This window comes from Lepidochelys kempii, chromosome 9, assembly GCF_965140265.1.
Source record: "Lepidochelys kempii isolate rLepKem1 chromosome 9, rLepKem1.hap2, whole genome shotgun sequence".
Taxonomy (NCBI): Eukaryota; Metazoa; Chordata; order Testudines; family Cheloniidae; genus Lepidochelys; species Lepidochelys kempii.
The window spans coordinates 47,963,568-47,980,700 of NC_133264.1; the positions used below are offsets into that span (position 1 = coordinate 47,963,568).

The following is a 17,133-nucleotide window of genomic DNA, read 5'->3' on the forward strand; positions in this document are numbered from 1 at the left end:
CTATGATTAAAACTGCACTGACCCTGAAGTGTGAGACTTTCAGACTCCCACAGTTGACCAAAACCTAATTAAATGGTATGTGGGTAGGACACTACGTCAAAATATGCAGCAACAGTACAATGGAAGACCTAATCTAAAACTAACCTGGGGTTAAATTACACTAGTTTGGGGATCAGCAATGAGGTAGTTCCAAGATTGTTATAACCCTTTTACATTAAAACTTTCTGGGTACATGGTTACATCAATTTTCAGATGACTGAACATCCTACTAAAACCATTGACAGTCTTTTCAGTGGCAGTGAAATGCATTCCAGATGTACTTGTTTATTACGTGAAATCAAGAGTACTGACTGCAGTTCTTCATTCCACCAGGTCAGAAGGGAATACAATATCTCTGTGACAGGTCTGTGAAGACAGCAAGTGCCAAAAATCCTGAAGTGTATATATGTGACACACATGCTACAGTGGAGATATTTTCATATTTGGAAACATTTAATAAATTATTTCAGCAGTAGAAAACAGACTGTTATACAGCAATTCATGTTCTTTCATGTCTCTTGGCACAGTGAAATTTTATGTGTTCTCAGCTTTGCACATCTTACACTTCGAGTAGTTCTGGCACCACAGGATGCACTATATCTACCAAGAACTGCATCCATTTATATTTTATGTTTTTTAATATAAATATCTATATCTGTACACACAGCATATAGATAAATCATATCTACAAAATCAGACACATTTGAATTAATTTTAAAATAAAAAAAATTGAAACAAGTGCTTATTCATGGGACTTTTTTTGCCAGGAGTGCCTCGTAAGAATACCAAGAAGAAAGAACCGTGCTCCTATATGCAACAATTTCTATTATGATCAAATGGGCTAACAGTTAAGTGGACAGTTTGCTGTCAATTCACAGCTTCTCAGCAATGGAATGTGGCTTTAAAATAGCTATTCTGTATTCAGACTGAAACAACCAACAGTTACCATCAAAATAAATGTTGCCATTCAAGGATAATTAAATGACTTTTCCCAGCAATAAATGTGGCATAACCACTACTAGGCAATTTAGACAAAACTATGTTTACACACTGGAGCTGATTTTATTGTAAAGTGACCAACAGCAGGGTATATAGTCTGAAGCCATATTAGGAGGGCACTGTCTAGTGAGAGTCTTTTTTTCAAACCCAGAAGTACAGAGGTTGTCAGGCTCTGGTCACGGAGAACCTGGTAGGATAGCTGTTTTGTCATAAGGTGCCAGCTGCACCTCATTTCCAGAAGGTAATTTCTATTAAAAAGACAGCTAAAGAGATATTAAAATATTATTACTTTTCCATGTTAACTATTGTTGTAGTTGTCACAGGAATGTGTTATGTACCAGAGGAAGAAGGAGGTCCATGCAGAACTGGAGGGCAGGTGGCCATCTCTGAATTCAAAAATACTTCATTGATCTGAAAATGTTTCCATATCCCTTCCCTACAATTCTCCAGGCTTCAAGGGCTGGTTTTATTATAGAGAATGGATACTTTCAGTATTCTGTCTTTCACTCTCAGTATAATGGAACCATATTTTAGCCCACTGTAGTGCCTGTACAGTAACACCAAACACCATCTTGTATTAATACATTAAATTGCCTTTGCCCTCAATGTTCATAGTTGGTCTCGCACGTGCACTTGAAAGTTCAGCTGTTTCTCTTCATAACATTATTGGCCACGCCCCCAAGATATGGAAAGTGGTGGTGATGAGGGGTGGTTGTGCTATATTTATCCTTTTCTATTTTTAAGCCCCAAACCAATATCCTAAAAGTACAGAGGACAACCCTTAAAAAGCAGCAGCAGAACAAGAAATTGTACTGTAAATACTTCATTAAGCATGGAATAAAGTATAAATAGTTCAAACACGAGGAAGGAGCTTCTTTACATATATTGACAATTCTCCACTTTAAGTCACATAATCCTGTATAACTCAATTATTCTGCAATTCAGGAGTGTAATAATACATCTCGGTCTATACTAAGGACATTGACTGGTGAGACCATACCATAGCTATGGACATACCCAGGTAACATAAGGATCCTTAGAGTCAGGGTAATTCTGACTATATTGTACTGAGTATTTTGAATTTTACATCTTCAGTCGTTAAAACTATTCTATTTTAAACCATTCATTATAGCTCTGTTTTTAACTTTTAAAAGCAACAAGTTTAAAAGAGGTAAAAAATGTTCATGAAAATAATTAAGCATGTTTTTTTTAATATTCAAGTATTCCTCACATGACAGGCATAAACATGCACTCAGATGGAAATCTATTTGCCACATTTAACGCTGACTTTCTAAGTGTCTTGTAAATCATAAACATTTGTAACGTGTTAACAGTAAAACATGTATTTCCTGATCACTATTCCTGCTTGGAAACTGATGGACTTGTTTAAGATCAGAGGCTGTGTAAAAACTGGACTGGCATTTGCCTTTCTGTGTGATTTTTCTAGATGTCAGTGATCTAACATATGACTTGTTTAATTGGCAAATAATCTAAGCCTTTGAGAAGCATTTTTGGGTATTTCTGGCTGAAAGCCACAGGGTCTATGGCAATTTGCATAGTAATTCCTGCAATGAATAGTGTATCTTTGCCTTGAATATCAATACCAAGACTGAGGGTTGCTGTTCAGTTTGTGAATTGATCGCATCAACTGGAAAACACATTCTGAATGCTAAAGAATGTGATCATTAGCAGTATATCAATTAATTATAAAGCATGTGAAAATTAATCCTATTTATTGGGCGATTTGTACGGGGTTTCTTATTTTTTTTTTTTTTAACTCAGATATTTTCCTGGGGTCCCATGATTTCTGAATTACCAAAATATTCTAGAGTGGTTTATTGCCTGCTTTCTAGTTCCTACTTATCTATGATATTTTGACTACCCACAACACAGAGGGACACGAAGAGCTGGTGATTCAGTGAATATCTGGTCAGAGAACACGCAAAGGCCTTATTGGAGAACACACTATTATTGGTTGGTTTGGGCAAAGAAGATGCTGTTGGTGGAAAGTGCAAAATTGAGAACTTAAATCCCTTGTCAGGTTTAGCATGGATAATGGTAACCAGTCACTGCACTCCTTTTCTAACGAACTTCATCCCTGAACTTGAGAGAGCATCTCTCGGTAATAAATTTACTTTCATGCCAATTCAGTCCTTCACCTCTTTGCTAAGATTGCTAACAGTGCAAACTGTTATTTTGTGATAGGAATGTGTCCACTAGGAAGTGAAACTAGGATCCTTTTAACCTCAAATCATTTTACATAAGCCACTAGAGGACCATTACATAGCAGTGACTTTTTCCATTACTGACCAAGGTTGAAATCAAACCAAATCATCATTGACCAGCCCTTTTTGGTTAGGAGACAAAGGAAAGAAGTCAAGATTTTCCTTCTCCCGGACACACAAATCCTTAAAGGAGTGACAGGCAAATCTAAGTGGATATAGTTAAAACCCTGAGAGTATTTTATATCAAAAATCTGAACAGTTTACAAATATGGCCTTCAGCCATATTACCTCATGATGTGATCCTGTCTGTTCTCACAAGCTAAACAGGATCAGACTGGAACAGTACCAGAAAGAGATGTGAAAGAAAACAGGTGCAGCAGCAAGTTCTGTCAATGACCTGGTAGTTGGCATTCTTCCCTTTGAGTAAATACTAAAGGCAATAACTCAGAAATCTGTTTGGGGGACACACTCTTTCAGATGAGATACAAAGCCACGGTCTTGACCACTTGTGGTTACTAAAGATCCGAAGACATGCTTTGTAGGAAGAGGAGCATCAATCCTGGCATAATTCCAGCTAGGGTAATTACATCCTGCATACCTAAATTCCTCGTGCCATTTCACTTAGAAGAGATCTGCTTCTCATCCTAAAGTGACATGTAGTGTCAATCTGCATTGCTAAATTGCTGCTGTGGTTTCATTAATAAATGAAGTGAATTCTGTGCATAGTTTGGTAAAATTGCTAAGTATTTTCACATCCATCAGGATGAAACGGTGCTAAAATAAATGTAATTTCATTAAATCAAGTTATTGTTGTAGCCACTAGTGCCTCCAGTCTGCCATTTCTACCCTCATTTGCCTTTGGAAGAATTCTCTACTCTGTTTAAAGGAGTTAGTTTGGGGTTTTGTTCCTCCACAGATTTCCAAGGAAGGAGCTGCAAAACAACAGTACAGTAGCCACTTTGTAGTTACATACTAGAATATCAAAAACATAAACCATAACCCCTAACTACCACCACAGCAGAAACACTCAAAATGGCTAATCTTTTGAACTTCCCCACTTTTTCAGAGAGATTAAATACTGAAGACACAGGGAGGCAGAAGAGTTGTGAGATGAAGTTAGATGTAGACAACCTTAAATGAACCCTAATTGGTCATTCTTAGGAGCAATGTCTCCTACAGAAAAAAGAAGGTCGGGCAGAGTCAGGGACACCTCGCTTAATTTTGTTATCTTTTGAGCCAAAACCTTAGGAACCAAAAAATTAAGCAACCTTAAGACAACACGATAATCAATTCAGATACCTGAAGAGGAGATTCAGAGGGCTTTGAAAATCAGATGGCGATTACAAGCCTTTTTTAAGACACCTATCACCATGGCACCCTTGCAAAATTAGCAATACACACCTACTGACCCTAAAGGGGTGAGGCTTTCAGAGATAAAGGGCTGTTAGACACTGAGGTCCTATTGACTTACAGTAACTGGACCCTTAAATGCCCTTTGTGCTTCTGAAAACTTCCCCTCCCAACAGGCAACGTATTTTCTGCCCCAAGCCTTCCCCATCCACTCACCAAAAAGCCATCTTAGCTTATAACACTTCAAATAAGACAACCGGTACCTCTTCCACTGTACCTTAAAAATAGCTAGACCAGGGGCGGGCAAACTTTTTGGCCTGATGGCCGCATAGGGTTTCTGAAATTGTATGGAGGGCCGATTAGGGGAGGCTGTGCCTCCCCGAACAGCCATGCATGGCCCGGCCCCCTATCCGACCCCCGCTGCTTCTCGCCCCCCCCCACAGGACTCCTGCCCTATCCAACTGCCCCCAGACCCCTCACCCCTAACTGCCCACCACCATACCATCCAACCCCCTTCTCCTTCCTGACTGCCCCCCTTCCCCCCCCCCCGGACCCCTGCTCCCTGTCCCCTGACCGCCCACAGCTGCCCCATCCAACCCCTTCTCGCCTTCTTGACTGCCCACACACCCCAGGACATCTGCCCCCATACAACCCTTCTGTTCCCTGCCCTCTGACTGCCCCAACCCCTATCCCGACCCCTGACCACCCCCAGTACTCCCCTGCCCTCTATCCAACCCCGCCCCCTTACCACACTGCCTGGAGCACCGGTGTCTGGCAGCGCGGCTGCACCAGGAGAGACAGCCGCACAGCACAGAGCACCAGGTCAGGCTGGGCTCTGCAGCTGCGCTGCCCCAGGAGGTCACCCCCTGCCGCCCAGAGCGTTGCGCTGGCAGCGCGGTGAGGCTGCAGAGGAGGGGGGCAGCAGGGGAGGGGTCGGGGGCTAGCCCCCCAGGCCAGGAGCTCAGGGGCCAGCAGGACGGTCCCACAGGCCATAGTTTGCCCACCTCTGGGCTAGACAATAGCTCTGACTAATTTCCTGTGAAAGGAAAGAGCTCCACAGCCAAGAACCTCTCACTGAAAATACTCTGTTATAGGTTCCAGAAGGTATATCAAGAGAAAAACAGCAAGAGCATCCTGACTAATTGCAAATCCATCAAAAAGTATGGTGGACAGAATTGCTTGGATAGTCAGATGTCATATACTTCAGGATCTACATGACAAACACTGCCACCTTGAATGTGCCCTCAGAACCAAATTGAAGTTAGTGCCAAGAATGGAACACACGTGTGTGTGTTCGGACTGGCTTGCCCCAAGTAAGCAGCAAGCTCCAGATGAAGTTCAAGTGGAGGATTTGTTACAACTTCAAAAATGTGTAACTGCTCTCTGTCAGAAGCAATATAAAGATGGGAACCTCAAGGAATTCCTGATGAAGAGGACTCAAACAAAGCAAGAACAAGCAAGAGCTTAAAGAATGTTTTAAGGAACTTTTTGATAGCGCATTTTAGAGGAGTCTGGACCCAGGTACATGAACCTTACATAAAGTAGTAGACCAGGAACATAAGGTTTAGTATGGCATATGTACATATATATTAACAATATCTTACCTGGATCTTTTCGCCCTGGTTTTTCAAACCGCCTGTCTCCCCTAGAAAGGCAGAATAAAAGTTTCAAACAAGGCTTTGGACGCTTGCCATCATTTCAGGTGCAACTCTCGCACATTTCCTCTCTCTCACTAGAGCTATGGGGCCAAAATTTTAAGGGTAGTTCCGTGCCCAGATACTTTTGAAAATGCCAACAGGAGCCTATCTAGATCTTTAGGCATCTTAATACCTTTAAAAATCTAGGCTTAATGCATTGCAAACAGACAAAAGGCTAAAACTAACAGAAGAGCCCTCTCTCCAAGAGCTACACAAACTTTCTCCCAAAGATAGCTACAATGGAAATGACGGTTTCTAGAACACCTCAGTTTCTCACAGCTGTGCTCTGTTCATGCCCACAAGTAATCAGCAATATAAGCTTTTGAACAGTGTTTTTGTTGTAACAGCCGGGATTCTAGCAACATTACTATATGGTCTCCACTTCAGAAATTCCAAGACAATCAACCAGTACATATTCCTACAGAGCCTTTCTGAAATATCTTTTGTGGATGAAGGGTGCAAGCATGGGATCCAAGCACGTGCATCTACAGTATATTTTAAAATCTAGGCTTTTGTTACCTTTCCTCCCAGCTCTGAGATCTGTGCATTTCCCTGCCTCCTCCTCGCCCAAATCCACCCTCCACTTCGTCAAAACTTCTTTGGTAGAAACCACTTTCTCCTCGGCCTCTGCCTGCAAAGACAAAAAAACAAAGAAAAATGTTTGTAAGAAGAACTTTACTTCCCCTTTCTAATGTGAATGTAACCTCATTTTATAATCTTCTCCTTAATGAGACACTGCAACCTGACAGTAGGCAAGTCTTTCCTCCATCTCGTGAGAATAGTATTGGTGTTTAAATCCACTCACTTAATATTTCAAAGCTAAACATTTCCCAAGCAACTGATTTTGGAAATTAACATCTACATTTCAAGAGACATCATTTCTCACAAGCTTGTACACCATACTTCATCACCATGTTTGGAGCTGTGCATGAAGGAGGACAAATTAACAGGCTGCCAAATAGGGAAGGTTTAAGGTGAACATGAAATAACTTTTGGGAATTTGGAAATAAGGTAATTGGAGTCTTGGTTATAGTCCAGCACACCAAGTAATGCACAGAAGAGCTACACAGAACACGGGGAAAGGAGGTGAAATAGCACAGACTGAAGAAGAAGAGAAGAAACTTGGCCTATTATGTAACAGTTCCATTATTAAATGAACAGATTTTACACAAAAGAGAAAGACGTAATAAGTACCACACAGAAAAGATAATCAAGATGTGTCAAATCAGTTTCTACAGAGCTATAGAAAAACCTAGAAGAAACTAACTGAAGCAGAAAACTGAAGTGTATAAATATGTGGTAATATGCAATAGGTCAGTATAAACAGAGTGCATGCTAGAATACTGGCAGTATTGACACTGAAGCACATTAGCCTTATATTATACTCCAAAAAGACAAACTTAGTTTACGAACACATGCAGAATACATGAAAAAGATCATCAAGGCTTGCGCCATTACCCTGAAAAAAAGATTAACAGCAAACGGTCATATGGTAGTCAAAGATACTGAAGCCATGTCTTGACTAAAAAACTGGTTGCATTGTATGTGTTAGAAAATGTTTTAGCAAATATGATTGTAAACAGACTGTACCTAGTGCAGAAAGGGCAAAATGAGTTTATAAATAAGTTAACTGTTTTTGTTCAACCCTAGCTTGCCCCCTAATTGACTCTCCTGTGGCCAAGTTCTCCAACCTTCCCTATTTTCTTATGGAAGTGGAGTGAAAGAGAAGTCTAGAGTACCTGAGGCTGACAGTCTTGATGTAATGTGGAATAGACAAAGCACAGAACACAAGGCCTATCTGATATCTCAAAGGCAGAATGAAGAGTACAGAAGCCTCTCTAATGCAAAGATAGAGGAAAAGGACAAAAAACATGGCGTTTTTCAAAACACTATAAATGGAAGTGGGGAGCATTGCTCTTATTATTTGTACTACAGTAGTACCTAGAGGCCTCAATATGCTAGGTGCTGTACATATATATAGTAAGAGAGTCTCTGCCCTGAAGAGCTTATCTACACAGACAAGACAAAGCAAGTATTATCCCCATTTTACAGATGGGGAACTGAGGCACAGAGATATTAAGTTATCGGCCCAAGATCCCACAGGAAATCTGTAGCAGAGCTTAGAACTGAACCAAGATCTCCTAGGCAATCAGGGGTCTCTAGTCACACCATACACGTTAAGTAGAAAGTAGATGTGGCTCTAATCCCCTCACCACAAATAAATTAGCATGGAGTGTTCATGTAGTCAAATTGTATTAAGAACTGCCATAATAGCAGTGTGTAAAAATTGATCTGGCTGTAATTTATTTTCCCAACTCAGAGATATTTTAAAATAGAATTTCAGACTGTCAATGGCCTAGATATTTGTGAAATGGCAGTGAAAATGGAAAAAAAAGAGGAGAAGCATCCCTATGCCTCAGTTCATAAATAGGCAGCACAGTGCTGGGTCAAGCTGCCTCAGTTATGACCTCTTACTTGAGCAGGAAAACAGCAACAACAACAAAAAGTCTAAGTCTGTAGCCCAGTCCACAAAGACTCAAATCCTTTCCTTCTCTGACGCCCTCCTTCATGAATGTAAACATTCCAGTACTCAAAGCACACAGCTTAACTACAATCCACAGGGAGCTCCCAGGAAAACAAATCAATTAGAAAGAAAGTTCAAGAGCATGACCTTGGATTGCTTGTGGAGTATTACTTTAGAACAGGGAAAACTTGTTAGTCACAACTAAAGTGACACCACACAAAATGTGAAATTTTAGGGGTACGAGCAATTTCGCCCTCCAGCAGAAGGTTTTATGATTAAGCTGCCTTGATAATGCTAACTTAACTGTAAAGTTACACTTCAGAATACTGTTTCACTCAACATTTTTACTGACACTTATTAAAACAGCCTAAAGAAACTTCTGCATAAGAGCAACAAACCCACTTGTACATGCCTAGAAATTTATGGAATGCACCCAAATTAAGTAATGGGGTATTATGGCATTATTGCTAATTGTTAAATTGTGTTTTGAAAGATTATTTCTCTCATAGCTAGTCATCTATTAGATTTGGCAGTTAAGTTAGCCATAGTGAAAGTTCATATTTTTGATGAGAAAAATTTCTATGGCAGACTCTCATCAAACAGATTTATTCTCTGACAAAAAGATTTTCAACGGTAACCTTATTTTAAATACATTCTTCTTTAAAGAACAAGGTTAATAAATTGTTTAATTTTAAAAAAGTCTAAAAACACTCAAAATATATGTAATTCTCAATTAAGGTTACAACAGCAATCTTGACTCTGCCTTTGCTTTCTCTCCTATTCTTCCCCATCTAACTTTCTAATACTGGCCACAGATCACCAACTCTTGCCAGAAAATAAAATTAATTCTCACTTCTGCATCAGATAAATTTAACTAACTTCCAACTGTAGATCCAAATTCTGCTCTTAGTTACACTTGTGCAACTCTATTCCAGACACCAGGCTCGCACAGGTGTAGCCAAGGGCAGAATGAGATCTATAGAAGCTTTATTACTCATGATGAGTAGCAAGCTGCAAGCAACACAGAATGACCTTCAGAACCCAGATTAAGTTTGCAAGACTAACATTAAGAAAGCATTTTATTTCTGAAATGAGAAAATCTGTTAAGGAACTATTGCCATTGAGCAACAAACCATTATAGAATTTTACAATACCATTTTTACAGTCACTCATCAAAGCAGAGCTGCACTTGAAGAACTTCATCCTTGAGTAAAACATTTACGTTGCATATTAAATGTTCTCATCAGTCCTATGCACAGATTTTCATCAAAGACTAATTGATATACATCTTCAGCTTCAAGAACACTAAGGGTTTATTAGCATAATTCTGAATTCTGTCATTGCAGAAACCTCAGTTTATTTCCTGAATTAACAGTTGTCTGGGGAATCCTAAAATCACACCTTAAAACCAAAAAACTGTAACTGTCCTAAAAAAAATGCAAAGAACAAGAAGTAGCCAATATGATTTGGAGTGGACTGCTCAATGATCAATGGTTAATAAAACTATACAGGAAGTGAAAAGGCAGCGAAGAAATTTAAAAAAAGTCAGCTAAAGCTTGGCAGGAGAGACAGGCAATAAAAGAACATCAGAATGAACATGGTATGCAAAGATTAAGGGAAATTTAAAAAGCAGGTGAAACAAATGAGGATGAAATTAATTAAAATCAAGAAAGATGTCTGGACAACTGAAGTAACAAGGAACTTGTATCTGAACAAAGAAAGATTAACTCAGAACAAAAATTTTGCTATCTTGAAAACTGGGTAGGTAGTGGTAGACTGAAGGAAATACAGTAGCAATATTCAAAGAAGAAATGAAGAAGGATTCTATTAATTATAAAGCCAAAAATGTAATGCCTATCCCTATACAAACAACGGATCAAATACCGGGGGGGAAGACTTTTAAAGACAAAATTGATTGCTATTTTTGACAGAACTGAAGAATTGTTGGATTATAGCCAGATTCTGCCACTCTTATTCACAGTGAGTAGTATCTTACTTTGCAAGTAATGCCATTGAAGTCAATTGGAATATTTGAAAAGTAGGTATGTTACTGTGAGTACAGGTGGCAGAATCTGACTAAATTAGTAGATCATTGTAAATGTTAGTGACCAAGGGGAAGAGAAATGCAAGAGTTGCAAAAAAAAAAAAAAAAAAAAAAAAAAAGGAAGGGTAAAGAAATAGAAAGGGGTTTCAATATATAAGAAAAGGTCAGAAAACACTGAGATTCAACTTGGGGGGAAAAATGCAAGCTGGAAGTCCAAGCCTATGACTATTTATTACCCAACAAGCACTGTATGCAGTATAACTGTTTGTAAATTTGAACCCTAACATACCTGAGCAAAGTGTCCAAAACACAGATATTCAACAGGAAAAAGAAACCTGGACAGCTGTAATACTAGCACACACTTAGGTGAGACAGAGCAAATTAGACTTCAGTTAAGAATGAAGTATGGCATCAGAAAAGGCTGATGCAATTCTGCTACACTGGCATCATGTCAAACAAGGAAGTAAAAGCCCCTCTCTCTCGTTCTTTGGTACAACTGTACCTCAAATTTTTAAATAAGTCCTTGGCAACTCATTAGCAAAGAGATACTGAAAAACTTGAATGGAAAAAAAAAATTAGAGAGAGTCAGCAGGAATGGCTATTGAGACAATGAAAGAACTAAATACATACAGCTTAGCTAAACAATCAAGAAGGGGCACATGATAGCAGTCCACAAATATCTGAAAGATGTAGATGCAAAGAGGAAGTAGAATTACAGGGGAGAACAGAAAATTAGAAATAAGAGGAAACCAAAACCAAAACTTAAAACCAAATCGGGAAAAACTTCTGTACATCCAATAGCTATGAAACTGTTTTCAAGGGAGGTAGTGGCAATACCACGACTAAGGGACATTTAAAATTAAATGGGACAGAATGAGGAAAAAATGTGGCACTTGCTGGGCTATGGATATGACCCAAGAAGTCTTTTCCATCTCCAGCTTCTAGCATTCTATATGCAACAAAACACATCTATTAATATATGAAAACATATTGTTGTGCTCATGAAGGCTAGAGAATTAAAGGCTACTATCAACATAAAAATACATTTTTGTTTTTCAAAACAAATTAAAAATAAGTTCAGGTACTATACCTTACCCTGAGCCTCCCTGGCATTATCTGAGGACACATTTCCCCATTTGCTTTAAATGCTGCAGTGTGGAAGGACCCAACAAATAAGGGAAAATAACTTTAGTGAAGTAGTAAAATTGACAAAACAAAGTGCTATCAGCGAACAAAATAAACTGCCAAGAGAGACCTTATGCCTCCACTAATCTCTTTCAGTTTGTTATCTAAGGCATTGCACAGAATAGAGGATTTCTTTCTGATCATTTAAGTCAGTGGCTCTCCAACCTTTCCAGACTACCGTACTCCTTTCAGGAGTCTGAGTTTCTTGCATACCCCCAAGTTTCATGTCACTTAAAAACTACTTGTGCTTACAAAACCACACATAAAAACTACTTGTGCTTACAAAACCACACATAAAAATACAAAAGTGTCACAGCACATTACTGAAAAACTGCTTGCTTTCTCATTTTTACCATATAATTATAAAATAAATCAATTGAAATATAAATATTGTACTTACATTTCAGTGTATAGTATACACAGCAGTATAAACAAGTTCTTGTCTGTATGAAATTTTAGTATATACCGACTTCACTAGTGTTTTTTTATGTAGCCTGTTGTAAAACTAGGCAAATATCTAGATCAGGGGTGGTCAACCTGAGCCTGAGAAGGAGCCAGAATTTATCAATGTACCTTGCCAAAGAGCCACAGTAATACATCAGCAGCTCACCCATCCGCTCCCCCCCAGCTCCCAGCACCTCCCACCCACTGGTAGCCCTGCAGGTCAGCGCCTCCCACTCCCTCCCCACACCTTCCAATCAGCTGTTTCGTGACATGCAGGAGGCTCTGGGGGGAGAGGGAGGAGCGAGGACACTGCAGGCTCGGGGAGAGGGTGGGAAGGGGTGGAGTGGGGGCAGGGCTTGTGCAGAGCCAGGGGCTGAGCAGTGAGCACCCCTTAGCACGTTGGAAAGTTGGCACCTATAGCTCCAGCCCCGGAGTCGGTTCCTATACAAAGAGCCACATATTAACTTCTGAAGAGCCACATGTGGCTCCGGAGCCACAGGTTGGCCACCCCTGATCTAGATCAGCTGATGAACCATTTGGAAGACCTCTGCGTATCCCCAGTTGAAAACCACAGATTTAAGTTAAAACCAACCCTTTCAACTTCTTAATTAATGCTCCTGTTCTCTCCTTTTATAAGCGACTCCAAACTTTTTCAAATACCATCTCATATAATTGGATATTCTTTACAACCCTGAGTCAAGCAACCTTACACTTTCCTTGATATTCCACCTCAAAACTGTTCCTTTCATCACTCTCCTTCAATCCAAATTTATATAATTTAACAAAATAAACACACAAAAGAGGAACCAGATATGTAACTTGCGTTCCTAGTGATCTTGTGGTATTTCAACCCTCATTCTCCCACATGCACTTTCCCTCCTTCGCCAACCCCTGCTGTGTTAGGCCCTTTAAATGGAAAGTTCCTTGGGGGCAGGAATTTGTCAGTTTTATTTGGCTGTATAATTCCACATCCCCTCGTGGTGTTATCCAAATAATGGTGGTCAATTTTCAGACAATTTAACCTAGATCTTTCCCCCATCCACTGTATCATCCCAGTCTTCAGAAAACAGCTCACCTCGACCTCTAGAGGAACTTCGACCTCGAGGAGCCCCTACCACCGTTCCTCCTCCTCGTCCCGTCAACCGCAGGACAGCAGCACTGTTTACAGACATGGAGAAATTTCTCTGCCAAGAAGAGGAGACAGCCAAGGTGAGAAACAAGCAAATGTACCTTTCCCTATGCTTTTTAGAATAAAAATTTTACCTACCCTGACTCTCTTTTGTATACACTCTCTGCAATTGAAAATGCTCACGAACCACAAAACAAATTAAAAGATATGGAAAAAATTGCTTAGATACATGGGGAAGTTACTAAGGATTCCCATTTAAAATACTATTTTTCAGCTTCCTTATCTTCTACTCTTAGTGTTTCCTTTCCTTTCAACCTCTAAACTAACAAAGGCAAACGTTTGCCTTTATCTTTCCATCACCTTTCTGGAAGATACAAGAATGCAGCACAGTCAGCTCCCTGAAGAGCAAGGATGGTAGTATCAGCTAAGATACTATGGTGACGGAGAGCCAGAGAAACAGGTAGAGAGGCAGATGACAAGTCCATGCCAGTAAAGGACACATTAAAATGAGCAGTGAGACTGAAAGTTACACTCCAGCCCCAAAAAAGTGACTTACCTGAAATTCTTATTTTCAAAAAGTAATTAAAAATGTGCTGCAAGTACTGTCTCCCATGCTCCCTGCACATGACTGACTGGAACGTCAATAGCTTAAAATCCATAGTCAGAGAGCCACCTTATAAGTGAGTAATGCATGCCTACTCACGGATATAGCGCACCAATACTATCTCCAATCAGTTCATTTTTAAAGTAAGACGGTAACATTATCTCCTCCATTCTTCAAGAACATGGGGTGCTTGAGAGGTAATCTATTACAATTATTACCTTTCTGAATAATAATTAAAAAGTATAATCTTTCTCCAAAAGTATAGTAACAGAAATAGACCACTTCTGAAGACTCAATATTTTTATGAATCACTAAAAGTTTAACAAAAAAGCTCATTTTAGTAACAGAAAAAACAGTAACAAAAATCCTATGCAACAGTCATGGAGTGCAACGGAAACAAGAAAAAAAGATTTACTAAGGACATTTCAACATAGAACAACTAGCTATATAGAAACACCCCAAATGTTCTGAACATAGACAGTTGGAAGTTTAGGCACTTCTGCCCAGAAACCAATTCCGTAACACAAGCATACCAAACTTGGACTCACGTTGTACTTCCAAGTCCAAGCTTTAAATAAAAAAAATGCACAGAACTCCATGTAGTTGTTCTGTAAGTCTTCTAGAAATTAATCTATTGGGGATAGACTAGCATTGCTTGCATGCCTCTGGACACATCTAACTTAATATGGCCTTGAAGAGTCCAGTCTTCTAAAGGAGTAATGATAAGACGAGCAATTAGATCGCCATTTAGACTATATATTGGTGTCCAAAGAAACAGGAAGCTGCATGCACTTTAGTTTATTTCAAATAAATCCAAACAAATATTTGACATCAATTTGGAAAGGAAGAATCTCTCCAAGAAAAGACTGGTAACTATGAGCATAGCTCGCAAAAATCCTGTCACCCATCACAGGTACAAAACTTTCTTTGATGAGTGTTGCCAACTTCTACAAAATCTGAGTATTCATTTAACGTTTTTTTTCTAGCTCTTATAATTGCTAAGAAAACCTTCCAAAAATTAACTGAACATGCACAGCTGTGATAATATCTTCCTCAGTCTGCAGACAGATTACTTGAGCATCTTTGCTGCTGCTCAGATTTTTGCAAAGTGAAAATTGGCAACGCGCAAATTAATCATATTCATAACCCTAATCAATTTCACTCTGCTACTACTTGGGAAAGTTAAAAGCAGAAACATATGCAAGCTGTGGAATATCTCCCAAAAACAGAGGAGGGGAGCAGGTAAAGTAGTGGTAACACTTCGGATGCTGAGACAACCATGGTGGGAAATTTTAGAAAGGTCTACTGTATAAATGGCCACAGAAAAAAGGTAAACTGATCATACACAATGGTTAGACAGCATACATATAGAAAAAAGGAAGTCATGTAGTCACACTTAATATATCACCAAAAAAACTGTAATCATGAAGGACTGTCATATTAGGAAATTGATCTAACTTCAACGTGTTAACCAGGAAGGTGGTTAAGTAGCACAACTGGTCAGAGCAATCTGCTGTTCTTTTGGATTTTCTCAGAGCAATTGCAAGAAGTGAATTTTACTTTAACTTATAACCTTTACTAAATAGTCTCCTTAGAGTCAGTGGTTCTAATTCAATAATAAATGTACTTGAATCTTCCTTTTACATGATAAGAACAACAGATTGCACGTTTATCTAAAAGAACAATACCTGGTTGCTTACCCATCCATGGAAAAAAAACGTATATACACAAGCATAAAACATTTTGGTGATCTACGGATAGTCAGGAGAGACCATTGTGACCATCTAGACTGACCTCCTGTATAAGACAGCCCACAGAATTTCCCCAAAATAATTCCTGTTTGAACTAGAGAAGTGGCTCTCAACCTTTCCAGACAACTGTACCCCTTTCAGGAGTCTGATTTGTAACTTGGCGATACGCAAGACACCTCACTTAAAACCTACTTGCTTACTAAAATCACACATAAAAATACTAGTGTCACAGCACACTATTACTGAAAAATTGCTTAATTATATGGTAAAAATGAGAAAGTATCAATCAATTGGAATATAAATATTGTACTTACATTTCAGTACATAATATATAGAGCGGTATAAACAAGTCATTGTCTCTATGAAATTTTAGTTTGTACTGACTTTGCTAGTGCTTTTTATGCAGCCTGTTATAAAACTAGGCAAATAACTAGCTGAGCTGATGTACCCTGCGGAAGACCTCTGCATACCCACAGGGGTACACATACTCCAGGCTAAGAACCACTGAACTAGAGCATCTTTTTTAGAAAAACATCCAATCTTGATTTAAAAGTAGCCAGTGATGGAGAAGCACCTCAATGCTTGCTAAGTTGTTCCAATGATTAATTATTGTCACTGCAAAAAATCTTTCTTAGTTTTAATTTGAATTTACCTAGCTTTAACTTCCAGTCAGTGGATCTTGTTATACCTCTGTCTGCTAGATTATAGATCCCTTAATTATTTTGTTCCCCATATAGGTACTTATATACTGATCAAGTCACCCTTAACTTTTTATTTAAATTGAATAGATTATGCTCCTTGAGTCTATCATTAATAAGTCCTGTTTTCCAATCCTCTAATCATTCTCGTGGCTCTTCTCAGAACACATTCCAATTTACCGACATCCTTCTTGAAATGTGGAAAACAAAATTGGACACTGTCCCAACAGCAGTTGTACCAGTGACAAATAGAGGTAAAGTACTTCCCTACTTCTACTCAGGATACCCACTTGTATATCCAAGGATCACATTCATCCTTTTGGCCACAGCATGGCTCTTCGAATTCATGTTCAGCTGACTATCCACCAAGATCCCCCTTTGTTTATGCTTTAACTTTTAATTTATGGGAGAGAGAAAGAGACAGACAGAGCACCATATTGGTGC

General features: G+C 39.1%; 1 protein-coding gene across 6 annotated transcripts in view; it reads right to left on the minus strand.

Annotated features, from left to right (window-relative positions):
* GIGYF2 (GRB10 interacting GYF protein 2) overlaps positions 1–17,133 on the minus strand; it is a 148,749-nt gene that overhangs the window by 83,276 nt on the left and 48,340 nt on the right. For all 6 annotated transcript variants that reach the window (XM_073360204.1, XM_073360201.1, XM_073360202.1 and 3 more), the window contains 3 exons: positions 13,583–13,691; positions 6,830–6,941; positions 6,218–6,258 (listed from right to left, as the gene is read on the minus strand). In XM_073360204.1, coding sequence (XP_073216305.1) covers positions 6,218–6,258; positions 6,830–6,941; positions 13,583–13,691 — 262 coding nt within the window. The remainder of the gene's footprint in view (positions 1–6,217; positions 6,259–6,829; positions 6,942–13,582; positions 13,692–17,133) is intronic.